This window comes from Osmia bicornis, chromosome 1, assembly GCF_907164935.1.
Source record: "Osmia bicornis bicornis chromosome 1, iOsmBic2.1, whole genome shotgun sequence".
NCBI classification, from domain to species: Eukaryota; Metazoa; Arthropoda; class Insecta; order Hymenoptera; family Megachilidae; genus Osmia; species Osmia bicornis.
The window spans coordinates 6,753,114-6,774,572 of record NC_060216.1 but is presented as its reverse complement, the minus strand read 5'-3'; the positions used below and the strand labels follow the sequence as shown (position 1 = coordinate 6,774,572).

The 21,459-nt window shown below is 43.7% G+C and overlaps 1 protein-coding gene across 3 annotated transcripts in view; it reads right to left on the bottom strand.

Moving 5' to 3' along the window:
• Nucleotides 1-6,844: 6,844 nt before the first annotated feature.
• LOC114882064 (DNA-binding protein D-ETS-4) overlaps nucleotides 6,845-21,459 on the bottom strand; it is a 37,136-nt gene continuing 22,521 nt past the window's right edge. The window contains exons 1-6 of one of the 3 annotated variants that reach the window (XM_029198949.2): nucleotides 19,844-19,932; nucleotides 16,468-16,853; nucleotides 15,645-16,321; nucleotides 14,978-15,132; nucleotides 11,869-12,070; nucleotides 6,845-11,725 (exon numbers count right to left, since the gene is read on the bottom strand). In XM_029198949.2, the coding sequence (XP_029054782.1) occupies nucleotides 11,298-11,725; nucleotides 11,869-12,070; nucleotides 14,978-15,132; nucleotides 15,645-16,321; nucleotides 16,468-16,853 (1,848 nt within the window). In that variant the 5' untranslated portion in view covers nucleotides 19,844-19,932 and the 3' untranslated portion in view covers nucleotides 6,845-11,297. Of the gene's footprint in view, nucleotides 11,726-11,868; nucleotides 12,071-14,977; nucleotides 15,133-15,644; nucleotides 16,322-16,467; nucleotides 16,854-19,843; nucleotides 19,933-21,459 lie in introns of those variants that run through there. The other 2 variants (XM_029198946.2, XM_029198957.2) reach the window with 2 other exon arrangements.

Sequence of the window (21,459 nt, the reverse complement as noted above, 5' to 3'; positions counted from 1 at the left end):
TCAGGGATCCCGAAGCACTGGTGGCGTTTTATGTGTATACCGACCTGACATGACATGATTTGATTTCCCGCGAGGGTGACGTACTTTAGGGACTTTCTACCCGTCCCTTTTTGCCCAACGAACGCTTCCATCCACGCGCATACGCGCAATTTTAATCTTAACTTGAGTCTGTTTTGCTTTCCTGTACTTTTGAGTCTCTTATCCTATCCACTATGCTATATTTTTGTGGCTCGCTCTTATTCACAATACAGTTTTCGTGGAATCCCCGTTACATCCCCCTTTTAGTCGCCTCTTACGACAGGCAGGGGATACCGTGGCCGTATTCTACTCCCCCGAGACACAGTGAGGCAATCCGAGCTGATTCCATCATGGGGTGTCTGGGACCCCAAAGCACCGGTGATACTCTGCATATCGCATTATGGCATCTGGGGTGTCAGGGACCCCGACGCATCGGTGGCGCTCTCTACATACAGACCTGATATCATTTAGGGGTACCAGAGACCCCTGTGACTCTACGCACCGACAAAATATCATCATGGGGCATCAGGGAACCCATGATTCTCTCTACGTACCGACAAAATATCATCTTGGGGCATCAAGGACCCCATGATTCTCTCTACGTACCGACAAAATATCATCTTGGGGTGTCAGGGATCCCTGTGACTCTGCGCACCGACCTAATATCATCTTGGGGTGTTTGGGACCACGCGGCACGGGTGATACTCTTTGCGTACCGACATTATGGCATCAGTAGTCTCAGGGACCGCGTAGCTAAATTAGTTTAGCTATGTTAAATTTGTTAAACAATTATTTTAATGATTTTTCGGCCGAGTTTTTTTCAGCCAACCATTTTTTCGAGTCGCCAAATACCATTCTCACAGATGTTTTCCTCTGCGAAAAGTAGCGTATTTGCAAAGTTTGACCTGAATTGGAGCATGACCGTTTTTAAAGACTTTATCGACTTCGTCGATAACTTAATTTTTATCAGCTGTCCTGTGGCACACTATGATGTAGAATGACGGTTTTAGGATCTACTTACTTACATCAGGTTAAACGATCTATGGATCGCACTTGTCAACAATGAAAAGAAAAGAAAGGAAAAGAAGTTTGAAAACCGGGACATGCGAAATTTCAGCCTTTTCCTAACATCCAAAATAATTTTCAAAGTCTTAATGTTGAAAATATTAATATTAAGAATAATTTAGAAAACAAAATAACATAATTTTTAATTATTAAATATTATAAAATTTAGTACAGAAGAAAGTTCGGAATAATAAAAGTTTACACTCACGTGGCAGAACCACGGACTATATATTGGGGACGACCTCCCCCGCATCGTCAGTCTCCTTCGGGAAGCCTATGGTGGTTGACTTTGTACAACTACTACTTCAGGAATGATTCTTAAAACTTTCAGTGACCGACGTGTATCTATCTAACCAGGAAGAATTCCAACGAAATAAAATAAAAAACACGTCGAGATCGCGGCAGAATCGACACCGTTTTCATGCCAGAGGAGAAGCTGGAATCCATGAAACGAGCGGTCCTCTTCGGCCGATTCAGCGTGCCGATAGTCGAGCTTACGATTTACCGTCATTCGCGCGGATCGGCGAGCGCCAGTCACAGATAGAGAACCCTCTGAATCGTAGCACCGATAGAGCCACGGTTGCGTTATGTTGCCGCTAATTTGGATTTATGTTCGCATTCGCACGTCCTGCTACGTCTGCCGACACCTCGAGCGGCTACCGACAGATCTTCGATCGGAGCCCGCTCTTTTTCTGTTTCTTTACAGAAAATTCAGCGGCCGTTGCTCGTATCGCGCCGCGAGAAGCCGCGATCATGGAATCGGTAACGAGGGAACGTCGCGTGGATGATGGATGTTTGCCAGCAGCTTTCGCCTTGTTTCTGCCGCTTCATAGATATTTCGAATTTGATAAATTTTCAGCGGATATCACCTACCATTGGATTGAAATATTGTCTAAAGACACTCGCTTCATGTAAAAAATTCTTTTGCGTTGAAGCGTGTAAATCGACGACAACGAGTAACCCTACACCTACTCCGCACGAAAATTGCATCAAGAAGCGGGGGCGGTGTGAAAAAATCAAAAGATCTACTCGAATAGCGTGGTAGCAAGAATTCTAGCCGAGCTTATTACCCGTCATTATCGTGGCTCGGACAACCACTGTAATCCGTATTTCATTTTCTCCCGGTTTTTCCCTCAACCCCCCCAAGTGGTTACGAGCCTAGATTACAGGCGTCGCTGGACGACCGATAGTTTCCGCGATACGAGTTTCCTGGTGAATATTCTCGCTGATTTCCATCCTTCTGCTTGCAATCAAACGAAATTTGAACGTTTGACACGCTCGAGGTTGCGTGGTTCTTAAGCAAACTGAAAGTTAAGGCACTGCACCTGATTTAAGGCCACAATGATAAAAACGATGGATCCGAATGTCAGCGTTTTTAAGCAAATCGTCCAATTACTATTTCAAGGCTATGAGAAAAACGGCAGCTGGCAGTAATTGATTTCAAATTCTCGAAACGTTTTCGCTTAATTAAAGGAACGAAGCAAAACGTGAGCAACATTGTCTGGTCTGAAACAGGTTCACCGTTCTGCACACAGTGACCTTTCGTTTCAGCTCGCTCCTTCGGCGACCGGTGAGGAGGTCGCGAGGTTGTACGGAATAAGAAAAGAAAAATGAATTGCAATCTTTTCTTCAAACTTACAATGGGATTGTCTTAAATCAGTCCTATTTTTAGAATAGCTGTTTTAATTACAGTAGCTGCTGATTTGCAATTCAGATCGACGAGCTAATTTGCCGAGAAGTCGGCTCTACAAAAAACTAATAGCACCGTAAATTTTGCCCGGCGATAAGGAACCGTTTTTCTTCTGGTTGTAGATCCCAGACAGGTATACGTCAACGTAAAATTTAATTATCGTTCTGCATAGTTCAATAAAGCACGTCGTTTCTGTTCGAAAACTATGCCGATTCGAATAAGGGTACGTTTAATAAAAATTAATAAAATGAAAGATTAAATTGAACCGGGCGCGTAATGTCTCAAGCGAGCTATGCATAATTAAATAGTCTCGTCTTGTTGGAGGGGTCGGTAAAAACCATCGTTCGATAAATACCGGCACGTATTAAGGCGCTGATTAAAGGACAACGGACGAGATTGAATTAATATCTCGTCGAGTCTTTAATTAAACGGCTCGGAATAAATGAGCCTCGCGATTTTTATTCACCCCCTGCCACCCCTCGCCGATGTATTTCTATGAGATATTACTTACCGAGCAATTAGTTCTATCTTTCTTAACCCTTTTAACCTATCGACCTCTGTTCCTCTTCAGCCTCGCCGCATCCTTGGGACCGATTACATTCTCGCAGGACAAGGTTGTTAGAAAGGGTAAGGAGAAAGACCGGTGAACGTGTCTATGGCTAGGTAATAAGGCGTAAAAGGAGAATAAAATAAACGAAACGTAGCCGTCGACGACCGCCCCTTACTCGATGAAGCGTTAAATTTGTTTAAAAATATCAATAAAAGTATTGAATACCGAAAGAGGATGATCATCGCCGATTTAGACGGTGATTGAGTAATTATTAATCGAAGCCGATGGTGCCGCAGGATGAATGTAAAATATTATTGTCAGCGGGTTTCATAATTTTCCAAACGGGTTTCTGCGGTCAAGTACGAACGATTATCGGTAATCGTAATCATCGGGGGTATTAAACGGGCGGTCGTTTATAATATTTATTCGCGACAGAAGGTTGGCTCGCGGCGTTCGATAGCTGCCGATTGCAAAGCCATCCGAGACGATTAATCTCCTTCGTCTTTTATCCGTCCTGAGATCCCGTGTATCTCATCTTTCCATCGAAAGAAGGTTAATCCCTATCCCCGCTCCGTGATTCCCACTTATCGTTTTAACCCCTTGACCCCGTGGTTAATTCCCTGCGTGTCGGTGCTTCGAGTTTACTTACCGCCTGCCTCCTCTTCCCTCGCTACTTTGCATGCGACGATGCGCATTTTGCGAATAACGAGACAAAAATTTCAATTAACGCGAAGGAACTCTTCAACTAACTCTTCCCGATCAAACTTATCATTCTTAACTGTTACCTTTCAAGGGAGTAATAAGAGCGAAACAAGCCTGTTGTTTCTTCTTTTTCTTCTTTTGGGTATCCGATCATCGTTCAGTGTATTTATTTACCAAGCCACGATCGATCTCCGAATCGGCGCGACAATGCTTGTTGCCCGTAATGAATCTTGCTTGTCGCATAATGAGAGCATAAATTATGCGCTTCTCTTGTACAACGAGCCTCCTCTCTTTCCCTCCACGATTCACCGTGAGCTTCGTAATAAATTCTATACTATAACAGCCTCTCTCCTTCTTTTTTCTTCACTCTTTGTTTCATTCTCGATTCGTTCCTCCTTCAAAGTAAAAAATTGAATCCAAAATATAAAATTCCTTTTTCCCGCGGTTTCCTATCAATTTCCCCGTTCTCATTACCCGCTCCACCGGTAAGAAGCTTTCGAATACGTTTTTTACCAATTTTTCCTCGTTCCCCCGTGGCAGCTATCGTTCCTCGGGATCTCATTGTTCGTCCTCGTTCCTCTGGTTTGCGCCTGGTTAAGGTGCTCGTTGTTCACGTGAAGGTGTATCGGCGCGTGTTCGGCCGCGCTCGAGCGGGCTCGTATATATTTACCTGGCAATTAGTTTTGCGGAGAATGTTGTTGTCCTTGGTCGTACGGACACACGAGCAATCCCGCTCGTTTGCGGGGGTGTCCCCTTCTGCACAGCAGTCTCTATATCGCGTTCGAACATACCCGGACGGCTTCTACCCGCGGCTTCTCCAGGAGGTGCAAAACGGGCGCAGGTGCAACGCTTCTGCGTGCCTGGAATTTCCCTTCCATTGTCCGTCTCGAGAACCGGCGGGAAATCATGCTATCGTTAGTGGTCGAAATTTTCCGTATCTTGAATTTTTACGATACGAAAGAGGATTAAAACGAGAGGTTGTAGCTATAAATTTTCCAAAGAGCTTCAACTGCGCATCCAGAGACCTTCTACACGATACGTCCAATGATATCGCCTGCTAATCATTTTTAAGTTCCCTCTATCGAACCGTTATCTCAGGCAGCCTTAAAACAGCCACGATACCGATTTTTCTCGATCCGCAGTTAAACACATCCACGTTTAAATTACATCTGCTTAAGAGTGTCGGCAACGAGACCGCTCTCAGATCGCGAAACAATGGCGGACCGATAAAATAACTGGAGGATTCATTTATTCTACGTAACTATACGTGCCTACAGTCTCGTAAGACTACCCTACGGATCAGTGATGCGCAATCGTTGGCCCTGGACCAATGTTATAAATCTTGTATCCTTGATCGTCCAAAATGTTCAAATAAAGAAATCATTTTTACCAATTATTAGATGTCTTTCGAAACAAGCATCACCCATTGTTCCTTTTATTACCTACTGTATGTAATAAAAAGAACGAAAATACACATTCAAGGTGGTCAGGTTAAGGTAGGACATAAATTTATAATATGAAGTTCATTTAAATTTAGAAACGAGTTTTGCGCACCACTGTCCTATCAGCAACGAGAAAAACCATCTTCCCCTCTGCCCCATCTACTTTGGTCAGTTACTCCCCTTTAACACCACGGTACTACTTTTCTGCCAGCGATTCAGCCACGATAGATCGAAGGGAAGAGAGCAACAGCTTCAGCGTCGATCCATCCATTCCCCTTTTTGCTTGTTCCTCTTCTATCAGCCGCCTCTTCCTTCCTTTCTTCCTTCCTTCCTTCCTTCCTTCCTTCCTTCCTGGAGCGTTGGCTCGATTTTTTCGGCTGAAATCTCGCCGAGAGTCAGAGGTAACGGAGATACGCGGTACGAGGTGTTGTTGCAACAAGGTGTTAGATTAATTGTACGATTAAATCGTCGTAAATCTCGAAAAGGGACGCCCACTGCCCTCGTGTGGCCGCCCTCTTTGCTTCTCTCGGGGATGATCGAGCGAGAGCAACGAGAGATGTATCGGCGCGAATAAAAGAGAGAAAGAGGAGAAGAGAAGAGCTCGACGTTTCCAGGCCGATACGAATCTTTATGGCGGAGAGATTCTCTCGCCATCCTCGGTACTTCTCGACCCTTTTGCTTCTCTTTGCTCGCCATCTTTTTCTTCGTTTGTTTTGTTAACCAGCCGCTTCCTCCTCGTGCAGTTTCTTCAAATTGGAACACCTTCGCCTCCGATGAGCATCCATGAATTTTAAATAAGAAATGAATTTTTCCGTGATTTAATTCGATTGCTTATTGAAAATCATCGATGTGACTGTAGGGTACTTTTATAATCGAGATGAGTCATTTGGATTTATTCGTCGATTAGATTCGCATTACTTCTGGACTTTCACTCGCCCACTATTTCGAACTGCTTTCGCTTTTTCTTTCACGCTGTTTATTCTTTTGATAGGTATAATGAGCATTTATTTTTGGAATGCTTCGATGATCAAAGCTATGAATTCAAAATTAATTACCTTTTTGGAGAATAACTAATTCCATTTAAAAATCACAACTCAATTAAAAATGTTTTATGAAAAAGTTATATAGAGCAAAAAAATTTAAGATTTATAGGTATTGATGTAATTAGATAGGGGTCAGGGTGGTCCTGGTTCCCCAAAATATCTGGATTGGCCCCTCTTCAAAAATGTGAGCACTTATCATTCTAAAACTTTAAGATTCCAAAATTACAAATTTTTACATCACTCCAGAAGAAGGTTTAACATACGCCAACATTGATAGGTGAGGTTTTAATGAATCAGTACCTTTTGGTGGTTTTGCAGCACATTTTTTTTTATTATTTTTTTTTTCTTTTATCTCTGCTTCGTGTTAGTATCTCGCTTCCAAATCCTGACAGCAAGAACGTCGGCATACAATAAAAAATTATATGTACATATATTATGTAATGTCTGATTTGACCGGTATCATGATAAATGTCCGTCGTTTGTTATTGATTAACGATGCGATGTGTCTCTGCATTAATCTCAGTACGGAACAGTCGAAACAATGATTAAACGATGCTAGATATAAATACGTAATAAACTCGCAACAAGATCGTTCTTAAAGTAGCAAAGAAACAACTCTTAAATCCTAATTAAATAAACTCGGTTAACACTAATTAACATATTAATTAATTAGCAGTCACACTGCTTGGATATAAATAATGCGTTCGCATGCCGTTTCGCAATTATGTACAAGTTCAGAGAATACGAATCGGTTCGCTGAGAATCACCGGTAAAACATGGAAGCGCGTGTTTCGTTTTTCTTTTTTTTTTTTCATTTAACTAATTCAGACAAGTAAGTAAATCTCGTTGTGCAGTCAGAAAGAGAAAGAACAACGAACAACTCTCGTCCGACCGCAAACGGCTACCTGGATTCTTTAATCAAAACTCTAGGAATAATTTCGACAAATTTTTCGTCGCGACAATATATCATTTGTAAGGTAATAACTGTAATAAAACTTCTATCATTTGTTTCTGCTTGTAATTAGAAAGGAGACACGGTTTGCCCCAGCTGCTTGATTCATCCTGTACAAACCACGAATCGTACAACTTGTACTTTGGAACTCGGTATACCTTACTGCTTGACGGAAGTACCGGCTACCACTAAAGAAACTACGAAACCCTGCTACACAATGGATTATCGTAAATTTCGCGAAGAAAGCAGAGAGTTCTGTGAACTCTGAATCGAGCGATTTGCGAGCGTCACGACCGGCTCGACGCGTTACACGGAATCCTTTGGAAAGTGTAATACGTTAGATCGTTAGATAATGGAAGCGGTTCCGTTTCCCGATGTTTTCAAATAAAATTCTTCGGCTCGAGAGCTCGAGCAAATTACAAGGAAAAATCTCGTTGTTTGTTCGAGCATGCCGCTAAAAGGCGCTGAGATAAATCTGAAAGGTGTTCGATCGTAATCAATAATATTGTCGAATGGAACCGATAATCCAGCGTAGTTTACGGTTATCGCTGATTTGCAACGAGTTGAAAATTACGACGACCTTCTCGGGTTTTCTCGTTGCAGGGACTCAAAAGTGGCGGAACAGGTATTTCGAAGTAATTTTGATAAGAACACCCGCTCGATCGTCGCTTCAAATTCTAATAACACCAACTTTATGGAGATTATTAAAGTGTTGCTTAAGAGAAATGGTACGATTTCGACTCGATGTTCCGTTTCGTTCGCGATTTTACGAGAATTGTATAGCAGGCTTAAACCATGTACACCATCGAAATCGAATATTTTCGCGAATTTACATATTATTTTTTTGTAAGCCTCGTCGAAAGGACCACGTTACTCGGGCAATCGACGTTTTTAAACGAACGGCTTCAATCTGAGATAAGTTTGTTAAGAGGAAAATTTAAATTTTCAGCCCAATCTCTGTGTTAAGAAAAAAAACAAAAAAAAAAGTGTCATCCTTTTGACATAGCTTGTACTTAATTTCTGATCTAATAAGAAAAGGGAAACATCAGGGGTATGCGAAAATCTGAAAATTTCGGGTACCCGACGCGAACAATGCAAACTCGACCTGACCCGACTGGATTAGAACAATGCAGATCCGATTTGAGCTAACTCCATCAGAGTGGACCCGATATTTTTCGGTTTCCGCACATCTCTATAAAATAACTGTTTCGGTTGATTTCGAGAAAATAATCGAGCCGATTGCCACGTTCTTTGGCTTAACGATCCATTCCGATGAATTTCACAGATACCCGTCGGAAATTGCGCTTGTAGGACGAAGAAGAAAGAACGTTTCGATCGTTGCAATTTAATTGCATCACCCTTTTGTTCTCTATCGTTCGATTTACAATGCAGCTCGACAACAAACGCGAAATCGAAACCAGTCACACGACCTCGACGTCTTACGCAGAACTTTCTAACAATATATAGTTACGTATAAAATATATGTATATGTATATATTAATACGGCTACGAACTCGGTTAAATAAATAAAAAATAAAAGAAGAAAAAAAGACACGAACGTACAAAATGATTATGCCGAGTATTCTTTCCTATGTACAACCGTATCTCGGTGAGCGAAACGTTTCCGAGTGTTAGTAAAACTGGGTGAGTTCTTAAATAAACACAATAAGATCGCGTTAAATAAACATATACATACATAGACCAGACGAATTCCAGTGGTTCACGTAATCCTCAACCTTAATCGTTTCATCTTAACTCGTCGATTAGAAAAATATCTCCTTTGCAAAGGGTTAATGGTCGAGTAGAAATTGAACGATCGAAGATCAGTGATCGTCGGGAATTCCGCACTGAAAGTTTAAATAAATCTTACTGGAAAAAATGGTTAATGTCTGAGAAAGTAAAGAGTTAACACCGCTAATGATAATTAATCAACGGTTAATGGGAAAAAGGAGAGGAAAGAAAGACGGAAATCTCTTCGAGTAACTTAACAGGCGACTCACGTGAGTCGCCGGGATTCTTATACGCCTAAATTGAACTTACACGCTAGATCGTTCATGGAACATACAACGTTTAATATATCATAGATATATGGGACCAAAATCACCAGAACCAGCCGCGCAAACTTTCACGCCTCGAGCCATCCACGATCGCCATTCAGCTATATTTTTTTTTTTTTCCCTATCTTTCCGAAGAAATTCTATGCCCTCCGTCGAGAGGGGAAGGCGTGACCGAGTATCCTAGGACGAATTGATTGTGCGTCGATCGTTTCACGGCGTACAAGCGAAATGTTCCGCTCCGCTCGACACGCAACATCGTACGCATCCTGAAAACGACTCGTGTGTCGGATGGAAACGATTTTTCAGGTTGAACATGAAGGCACTTTTCCAGTCTTCTAAGATATGTCTCAAAAATATATCTAATGTATATTCTTATAAAAATAGATCAATTTATCTGTAATAACTTTTAAAATCACAAGATACTTGGTTTCTTACCGCTCTTTATCAAGTCAAAAAATGGCGGGACGGTTGAAGCCGCAGCGAATAGTTCCGCTGGCTTCAGCGTATTCCTAGATCGTGGATCCATAGATCGGATGCAGCTCGAGGCTGCGGCGACCGGCGCTGGTAAGCAATCGTGAGAACAGAGAGGAAAGAGCAGTTTCTTCCCTTTTCTCCAACGAAATCTCCACTTACTTCGCTTCCTCCTCGTTGTTTCTCCGTTCTCGAGCAACGAAGTTTGGGATCGTCGAAGCCGCACACCCGAGGCTCGCCGGACGTACCTCCGGACGAGATCTCGAGCGCGTCGATCGTTCGTCGTTCTTTCGACAATATGGTAGATCTATCGCAAATACCGCGTGCTAACGCGAACGATACCCGACGACACGGTGCATCGACAACGTACTAATGTTAGTACAACGGTATATAATACCGATTTAATACCAGCATTAGTACGTCACAAGGTTAACTCTATGGTTAGTGAGAACAGATCGGTTAACAAAATCCTCTGTAATATTTTACGGGAACCTAGTAATATTACTAGCAGCATTATCGTACTCTATCATTACTGTATTAGTAGAACGTTAGTATTACCTGTGCTTAATATACTGTTGCTTGTTGACCGATATCGACGCGCCAGCACGCCATTACCATTTGCATCGAAACAGATTTTTATCATAGAGAGAAGAAAAGAAGGGTAAGAAATTTTTGATAATAAGAAACATACCGGTCGAAAGATCGCGAAGTCGACCCTGCGGTCGTCCCAATCGGCACGCGACTCCTGGGTCGCGGGAAAATCGTGGATCGTGTCTTAAGTTTTATCGGATATTCGATTATATTACAACAGAGAGAAGTTAGGAGAGAAATAGAAAAGGTTGCTGGAAGAAAACTGAGGGGATGGGATAGAGAATGGGGTTCGCCCAAAACGGGCGTACTAAATGGTACCCAACCGCGGCCGAACGTCCACGAGGGACACCATCGGACACGGATGGATCGTATTTTTACCTTCGACCTCTGCACTGATTCTTCTTTCAATCAGCCATACCGAAAGCACGCACGCAACAGGACCAGGCACGCAGCACACCATCGTTATATCGTGTTAAATGATTGCACGTAGAAAGGGAATCGGAAGCCCTTTTTTCCCTTCGTTTAGTACCAGGCTTAAGATCAACGATCCGAAGTCTGGAATCGGTGGGGAGACGTTAATCCTTTGCCGTCGCTCGTTTTAATCCAAACGTTACCTCGCCTCGTGATATATTTTAATAAATACTCGAATCGAGAAAAGTTGTAAGAATCGAGGAGGTAACACCTGGAGCGAGAGCAAAGGTTTAACGGTACCCCGTTTAAAGGCAGTAAGGATGGCAGAACTGATAGACGAGCCTCTGGCTACGCTCCGTCTTCTTCATGATCCCCTTCTTGTAGTATTGTCTGATGCTACGACTCAGCTTGTCGTAGTTCATGGCCGGACGATTTTTACGCTTGCCCCAGAGCCTGGCCACACGGACCGAGTCTTCGATCTTGAACACGCCCTTGCCACGATCCAGCCAGCGTATACAGGAACCGTGGACCCCGGGACTCTGCAGCAGTTCCTTCAGGAACTGCCACAGGTGAATGTGAGAGCCACCGTTTCGCATCTTACCGCCGCCACCACCGCCGCCACCGGTTGTTCCGGTCTGAGAGGAACCGCAGTCTTCGTCTTCGTCTGGAAAAAATCGGCATCGAGGCGAGACGCCTCCTTTAGTCACTTGTCCAGGCGGCGACGACACTGTTTCTGTAGTGATTTAGTGTTTTTGTTAGCGCGGCGGAGTCCCTTGATCGTATTAATTTGATTCGTTGATAGAATAATGTTAATTACGTGTCTCGATTAGGTACATGCACTTGGTAGATTAAGTATACGAATGAAAATTGACTCACCATCAGAGAAATCGACGCTGCAAGAGGAGCCCTTCACACTGACTGGAGCCGCGTTTCCGATAGTGGACGATGTATTATTATTGTTATTGTTGGGTGTCTGAACAACACCCGCGGGACTCCAAGAAGCCGCCAGTGTGTTACGCGGAGATTCCTCGACGGCTGCTTTCCAAATTTCCAGCTGTGCGTGTAGGATACTTCCACACTGAAACAGAAACCAACATCTTATCGTTAATTTCTGAAATTAATTTGTCAAAAAAGTCATCTTATCTCTAACGGCTCCGCGCGACGTCCATTTGCATGAATACCTGTCCCCCCCCCCCGATGCTGCAAGAACTTCCAGGAATGTGTTCGGCAGTGGGAGGAACGGTGGGAAGAGAAGGAGAAGAAGAAGAAGTCAGGAAGAGGAGAGTAGATAAATTTATCATACCCAGAGATTAATAGCGACCCGCGAGAGTTCTGTGGTAATGTAAAACAATTAAGTTTCACGGTAACTGTACGAACGAGCGCAAGATAAATAAGAAGGAACGCAAGGTGGCGGAACGAGCAACAAAAGCGTACACAGACAGAATTGGAATACTTAATGATAACTGTAAATTTTCGACTGAATAATTTCGGAGCCACTGTGAAACACGGTGCAATTACCTTGAAACACCGGCGAGGAACAGTGTAAATGGAAAACAGATGTTGTTTTCAGAGTTAATGGAATACATTCAGATGGCTGTTACAGATAATTAACAGAACAATTCGAAAATAAAATTATTTCATAAAAATTCATCGATACGTTGATTATTCGCTAACCAGATACCGCAACGGCTTTTTTCGACCCAATTTCCAGGATCGTCTTCAAGTACCGCCATATCAAGGTCGCCAGAAGTTTCAGCATCCCCCAACCGCTTCAGCCACGCCAGTCGGTTCGACATCGAACTGGCATGGCGGTAGGGGAGGAGGAAAGGAAGAGACAGTAGGAAAATCCGATGAGAGAAGAAAATGGAGAGGAAGGTGGGAATGGGGGACGGTGTCGTAAGGGGAATACTGGATACGTAAGCGTTAGAATTCCATCGACGGAGTGGTTGCGCCGTGCAAGAAGAGAAAGCGGCTCTGCTGAGACGCAACAGGCAGTCGAGCAAGCCAGCCAGGCATTCGGTTGACCCACTTTTCGATCCTTTCTGCCGGGCAAATAGCTCGTCCGCCAGCGTATATATACGCGAGTGTCGATCCTGTTTCTCCACGTCGCGTCGCGTCGCGTCGTGGAAGTAAGGGAATTGCGGAGGGAAGAAAAGGGGGCCAGAGGGGAGGATCGAAGAAACGCACCTTAGATGCAGTTATGCACCGCGCAGAGGCCGAGTGCACACACGATGACGACGCGTGACGCGGTCACCGGTCTGAGAGCCCGTTCGCTGTTTCCCTGCTCCAACTTGAAACACGCTAATCGCGTATCGGTAATATCGCGCGATCGTTTCACGATCATCGCGAGTTTCACCGAGCGAAACCCGTGCCGTGAAACCGGAGTGCATCGAGCAAATTGCATATTCGCCGGATGCAAATGCCGAGTACGCGACTATGCGTACTCCAGGGGCACGGCCGAAATAAACATGCAAACCTCTGCCGGAGTAATTTCAGCTGTCGTGGCAATGGGAAAACAGTGCATCGAATCCTCGGAAACGTTCCGGGAATCGAATTCCCAGCGGTCGATTATAGCGCCGGCTCGCACGCCGAACATCCATAACGAATGCGGAATACATTAATGACTTCTTCTTCTTCTTCTTCTTCGGGGTTTCACGAGCTGTATGAATTATTTAACCGACGTGAACGGTGTTCAATTTCAGGTCAAAGGCAAACGGGCAGAGAGCCGATTTTTCCGCTCGTTTCGCGAATTACACCGAATCATCCACGAGCGAGTTCGATCATGATTCCACGTTACAAAGTCACTCGCTACGGAGTACGGTGTAATTATCCAATTACGGCAGGCAAAACTGAACTCCATTATGCACGACTACCCATATCCTCCCGTACTATGCAAATACTATGTTTGCAGAAACCTTCCGGTGTTTATCGATAGAAAGCAACATAAATTTCAGACTTTAAATTCGTGCCAATGTAACATTCGGATGGGCACAATTCGCTTTTATTGTTAATAGCGAAGAGGGTTGAATCGAGCCGGGTAAATAACGGTCTATCAGAGGGTACAGAAATGTGCAATCGACGGGACTAAAAGCACGTATTCGAGTTCATGTAGCTAAGGTATCGGGAGAATCCTGGTTCCCGTTAAACGGCACAAACCGTATTATTACGCCAGTTGCTTACTCACGCCGACGTTCTTGTGCCCCTTCGCCGCGTGGATTACGAGGAAAGAACGTGGACTCACACCGATTTCCAGGAAATTCACTTTCACCGGACCTTGTCCGTGAGTGTTTCTCGGCTGACTCGCCGCCATTAGTTTCTTTATCGAACGAGCCCAGGACATCGTTTAATTATTTTTTTTTTTTTCAGATCCAGCAACAACGAAATCACAACCCTCAATTTATTCATAGGCACGATCGCCATAGATAAAACGGAAGTGAACAAATATACCGACGACTTATTATTTAATGAGTAACGAGTTTCTTTTTATCTTCTTATGCTAATCGATTTCTTTCTATAAACTTTACAATCTGTTTTGAATTCCTCCGAAGACACGAGATAACCCCTTTTAAAAAACGCCACGAGATAACGTTCGACACATTAACGACCGACAACATCATAGAATCTACGACCTTTGTAATTTTACGAGCGTTTCGATTAGATTGCAGTTGTATCATTAACGCGATTCATCAAACAACCGATCTCCAAATTACCCACAACCGTAGAAAAAACAATCTGCTTGTCTCCGAACGTGCAATCGTCTTTCAATCGAACGTTTGCACCGGCGATTTATTAAAACACCACGAAATTCCGGAGACTAATTGCTTCGTTAAAACGGCACTCGTGTCCGCGAATAATCGGCTCGAACAGCATTGCGTAACGGTATACCGGCTGAATGCGCGACTTATGTGTTGGCCGATTTTAACGAGACGACTGCTCGTCGAGTGACGGTAGCCACCAAGGAGAGAATCATTCGAGAGAGACTCACCTGCGGGGCTCGTTGACAGAATTCTTCTTCCGTGAGGGAAGCCAAGGTTGCACCGTCCACGTTGAAGCTCTCCAATGGTACCGAGGGCAACTGCAGTTGCCTTCTGGCCCATTGTATCCAAGCTGCAACGTCCGCCGCGCTCCAGCGTCGTGGTTCTTCAATTAGAAAAAAATACATAACAAATTTCAATCGTACACTTTCGATTTCACTGGCGGAATTTTTCCTACGCCTCTCGCGTTGCGTGGAAACGTTAGAAAAACAGCGGAAGCGAGGAACGACCTTGAAGAGAGCCTCGAAATTTCGTAACTTCTCGTGAAAGCACGATGTGACTTCGTAACTTATTCCGAGCATGACATCATGCTACCAACTAATAGTCGAACCGGTCGCTCCTACGTTCACGAAGATAACGTCGAACACACTTGCCCGCGGCAAGGTAGCAACAAGGTCTAACAGTCTAATGGACGCTCACGCACCTCCTTATTGCCAGCCGAACACCGTATATCTTGATACAATTTATTAATTCATTACGCGATAATTAGCCGAACGGTCGTTAAGCGCAATAACGAGTCGAAGAGCTTTTCAGTTCCGAAGGACCAGACGGGACAAATTAGCATGAAATGTGGATAATAATTAGCGCGTTGCAATTATTTAAATGAATATCACTTACCAGGATGAATACCGAGTGCCACACAGGTATTATCGAAGTCCTTTTGCAACTGTTGAATGGCCAAGCTGAGTACAGGCTCGATCTGTTCTCTGGTCAGGTCTCCGACGCATTCACCAGGTTCCATGTCTTCCACGAACCCGGTCCCGACGCTTCCAAGGTCTACGGGTCTCAGATTGTACTTCCTCTGAAAGCTAGTATCCCTCAGAACCTCCCTCAGCAACTGATGATCGCTCTTTTGTCCGTCCTTGAAAAGCTCCTCCTCCTTCTCCAGAGGGTTCCTCACTTCGTCCTGTATTCTCTCCAGCTTTAGATTCGCGTTTGTCCTGGCCACGTCGGCGAACTCCTTTCGAGCACCCTTGAACAGTAGGTTCCTCAACGGGGAACTGTTCTCGAGTTCGATCGGATCCGGGGACGAGGAAGTGCTGGACGAGGACGAGGATGAGGATGACGAGGAGGAATTGCTGATGACGCTGCTGTTGCTGCTGCAACTGGATCGAGGTTCCTCCTTGAACAGGATTTCCTTCAACAACGGGTGCCCTTGCACTGCGGTATCTTCTTTCTTCGCGAAGAAGTCCGCGTCAAGGCTGTTGTAGATGTCCTCCTCCGTTCTAGGAGGCGTACAAGGAACCGTGCAGTCGGTCGAGTCCTCTCTGTAGCCCAGACTCTCGGCCAAGAGTCTGAAATCATGGTTGCAGAGAGGTGTGTTTCATAGGGGTTGCGGTTAATTAATCGCGTACATGGAACGCGTTTAATTCCATAGAGTCGTACCTGGGCCGATGCGAATAGCAGTGAACGCGTTAAGTGTACCTAAAGGAAAGTGTACCTGGACTCCTGCAAGATGGCCAGAAGATCGAGGCTCTTCTCCCTTTTGATCGGCTGTTTCGCCGACGGTTCTGGACTGGTTGGATAGAATTGTGCGCTCTGAGGGCTCCTTGGCACGTAATAAGGGCTCGTTGGGTACCCTGGCGAGCCTTCGTGCGAGTAGTTGGGCGACAGTTCACCACCAGCGCCAGGGTAAGGGGGGCTCGAGTAAGTAATCGGGGAACCGGGACGCGGCGATTGCGCTTCCTGCTTGATCTGAGCTGGTTTCAAAGTATTTTGAGCGTTCGCGGCGCTATAGTCGTCCGACAGAAGTGACAAATCGAACTGGAACGTGGTGTAATCGAACGACGGCGAGTAGCCGGCTGCTGAAGGCACTGTTTGTGGCATCTGAAAATGAAACGAACATTTTCTAGTCAGTTCGGTATGTATAGAACGGTATAAACTTTAACCAGAACGCATAACGCTGAAACATTCTTCCTTTATATCCCCCGACAATGCCACGATTTATTTCGGCCTGTACGAGCGAAAAGATCTAAACGAAATGATACACTTTCTTCGAGACTGCAACGATGGACCAAGGGTCCCATTTATCTTTCCACGGTGTTTATTGCCCGTCCAGCGCTTAAACTCGCGTCAGTTTGTTACGCTCCGTAAGTCACTTATGGCTCACGGCGATCCCGAGGTCCATCCTTGAAGGATCACCGAGCGTCCATCCTCGCCGTATCTTACTGTCAACCGTCTAATTCGACCGCTAACGTTATGATCATTCCGATACGAATACGTGACTACGCTTTGAAAAATTTCAACAAATAATCCTTTCAACAATCCCATTAAATCAAAAAGAAACATCCGGCGAGCGGTAATTAAAACTTCACCCCTGCTCGAGGGAACGGGTTCAAAGGATCAAAAGGTTCTCGACGTCGGTATTGCAGCGGGAAGATAGTAGCGTAACCTCGACGAATCCGTGGCTAATAGTATATATCAAGCATAGTTTCCTTGTAAATAATCGTTAACCATTCGCTATTATCCTGGCTAATGTCGAAAACGAAAGGAAACGTTCGAGCCAAAATGAAACACTTTCTTCGATAGGATGGTGTACCTTGTGCACCTTAAGGGCCCATTTATCTTTCCGTGTGTTTATTGCCCGTCGTGTGTTTGACCTCGCATCAGTTTGTTACGCTTTGTAAGCCCATTACAACGTTCCCAGTGCATCTTCCCTACGCTCAGGCGGGGTCGCGTCTGACATTTTGACGTAGTGCCCCGCAAAGGTCGACGCGAAATAAACGATTATACCCATACAACGGGCCGGAGCGTGGATTTGCACGCTTACACACTCGTTTATACCTACCGCCGGACACAATAACAATCCCCTTCCACCACTGTACGTGTATTCGTACCTGGCACACAACGAAACGAGAGAAAGATAAGCTACGAGGAGAAGAGATACGGGGGAGGGTTCAGGCACAAAAGAGAACCGCTTATTTCTTGACTTCTCCTAGCCTCCCGCGAAAGGTCCCAGGGAGAAGAGAATGTTTATCTATGCTGATGGGATCTATGGACGATGGAATTCTTGCCACGGCTTTCCTGAATCGCCTCTCAGAGAACGGGATGATGCTTTAACTACGTTGACTGGTACACTGTAATGCTAAATTAAATACCAAACTCATCAAAATGACCAAAATCAACTTTTCGCGTTGAATGCTATTGGAATATAAAAAAGAAGTCAATAATTTTGTGTAGCCCAAAGTAAAGTTCAGGCAAATTAATTGATAAGTTGGCGATATTCGAAAAAATTGGTCGAGATAGGTTTCAGTATGCTCGTCGTACCGTTCCTTTTACGACCAAAGGACCACAAAATCGTCTCGGTAACATGTTTTTACGGCTTCCTTGGTTTCCTGCTATCTCTCTGGCCTTTCCTAAGGACCAGCCGTTGACGTCACGTTACCGGCTAACCAACGGTGCAGCTGTATTCTCTCCTTTCGTGCATTAAACACGGAATTCCAGCCGAGTCACGATTCGGGACCGACCTCATCGTTTTCGAGAAATCGACACCGGTTAGATCGATCGTTCACGAAACGAGTCAGAAGGATATTTAATATCGAGACCAATTAAAAATCTTTTATGCCTCGTACCTCGAGTTGTTTCTGCTTTTTGTGCACCTTCGAAGAAATAGACTTTTCAGAAGATATTACAGATGGACTGACGAGAGTTTACAACATTTCACGATAGTCACGGGATCATCATCGAGTTTCGGAGTAATCAACATCTGGACCAAACGAGCTTTGCACGTGATCGATAGTGATTTCACATCCTGACCTTCGATAGCCACTTAACGGAGAAAGCCGGATGACGAATTTCTATGAATTATTTTACAGATGAATCAATTTCCGTGTACGCCGTTGCAATGAATCAGGAGCTCAACTTGACAAGGAGTCAATGTTAGCTGACCCTGTTTTCGAAAATTTCGAAAATGTTACTGGGAATAATAAAAAATTCAGAAAATTAGACATAATTTTGTCACGATACTAATAAAGTATGAAGAAAATATATTGAACCCCTATAGGACAATTATGATTACGCCACTATAATCAGCGTAGATTTAAGAGGAGGCCTAAGGTGAGCTAAACATAGCCTTGAGCCTCGGTTCATACAGGGGCCATTATAAACCTCTTTCCTTATAATTAAATGTTATTCAATCTCATTTGTAATACATTTTAATTTTAGAACCAAGTTTATCAACCGAAGGAGCCCTCGAGGGTTTGATAGCCCCGGGGCTCTAGAAGTCTTAATCCGGTCCTGCAATGAATCATTATTTTTCCTGTTAAATTCGAGAAAAATGAGGGCTGCAGGAGTTCGATGCCCTGATTCGAGTACAACAGACAGGTTCAAGGACGACAATTCCACGGTTCGCAGGACCATACCCCAAGGATGATCCTCAATCCGTCGTGACGTAACTATATTAGAAAGGAATATGACGCCATGGTCCCGCTTTGCTAGCCTTTAATGTTTCCATTAATTTTTATTCTTGCACAATTCTATGTATAGTTTTCTATCAAATTGTATGATTAATCGAACAGGTCATTCCTCGATAACAGTAAATTGTTCTGCCATACATGTATACTTATTTCTGATAAAAGAATTCTCTCTCATATTTCGATAACTGTTATGTAATTGGCAACAATCTCGTAGTATTTTTGACGTATGTGTCATCTATGTATCTCAGCTCGATTAATTTTTTTCTTACAGGATTTTACCCGTTTACACTGGATCTCTAATCGCTCGATTTTTATATATGATTCAACACTTTTCGATTCATAAATCAAACGAAATTCATGGCATTATTAATACGTTCAAATGTCGCAAGATCATACCGTTACCTGTCATGATATTCCACCGCAACGATCCGCATACTTCTCATCGAGACGATTGTCGTCTGAAACGTATTGGTGCGGATCGCATTCGCGCGACCCATCAGTGCGACGAATTTTCGTCGACACTAATTATCCGCGGATGAAACGATCGAATAGAAGGAGAAATAAAACGACGGCACGGAAATAAGCTGAAAAGTAATTAACGACGCGAGCGCGCGCAATTGACGCGATCAATTTAATTGCCGGATGAAATCGATTACTTTCAATTGTTCTCGTGGTTTCATCGAACTGCGCGCAGCAATTCTGAAACTAATTAAACATCATTTTCCTCGCGATAATTAATGGAGCGTCAAAGAGGCTGATTTAAATCGTTACAAAGAAACTGCGAGGAGCAACGGTGAAGCGACAGGTAAAGAGGAAACATCCATTACAAAGATGTTTTCCCAGAATCACGTAACAGCAGAAATAAATGATTAACTAGTCGAATAAAATTGATTATCCGTAAACGCATTGACAATCAGGAACTAATGTTCGATTATTTTATCCTCGACACTTTGAAAAATAAAAATATAAAAGATCTAACACTGCACCATAAGTTTTGTCGTCACGTAAAGCACTTACACGACACTTGCCCGAGTGAAATGGTGAAAGAACGGTAACTAAACGCACAGCATAGAAATTGCTTGAAAACTACGAAAATGCTCGTTAAACACCGACACGTTCACCTGGAAATCTTCCGATGGCTACGCGGGCGGTCGAATATCTGAATCGAACGTGAACGACCGCTCTTCTGGAACACGTGTACCATCCATGACAGTTGCGTACTATCTAAGATCATCGTCTCTCGCGATCGTCCCTCCTCTTACTCTACATTCAAACAAGAAGTACACACACACACACTTCTTCGCGTTATTAGCAGATGTAGAGTTGTTAATTTGAGAGTAGTTTACTTTTAATTGGAGCTACTGATTCGGACCGGCTACTTGAAATATCCGAGTGCCCAGATAAGCAAAATTACCCGAGTAACCGGGTATCTCATCAGACAGTTGAAATTTTCGATACGAAAGCCAAAATATAGGAAGACTTATGTAAGGACTGGCTGGTCCGCCGAGTGGTAGTCGGCCACCACTTAATTTACTCCACCGTCTGACCACCGACACCTCTACTACTTACTCCGGACGATCCTAATCCCACACTCCCAACGCGTTTATTACGAGAAATTCCAATGCAAAACGTATAGGTAGTAAATTTATATGAGTATTAGGGATTTACTGTTTGTTAAATCTGTTAGGTCATCAATTTACGTAGGTTCCTCGGTTGATTCTGAGAAATATTTTTTTTTTTTTTTTGTATTTTACTTTTGTTACACGCTTTCTGAGAATTGACGCACGTCTTTGATATTTATATCAGAACTACATAATGTAACAATTAAGTCTTCAACAATGTTTCAAAGCGTTCAACTCGAAACAAAGCGAGACATTAATCTATGTACGAGTTTGCATGATAATGAGGAATAAACTTTGCATAGATTTTTCCAGATTCTAATTAGCATATCATTGAATTTGTAATAAAGAAACGTTCAGATTAAAAGTTGATGATAAAAAAACGTTTTGTATTTTAAT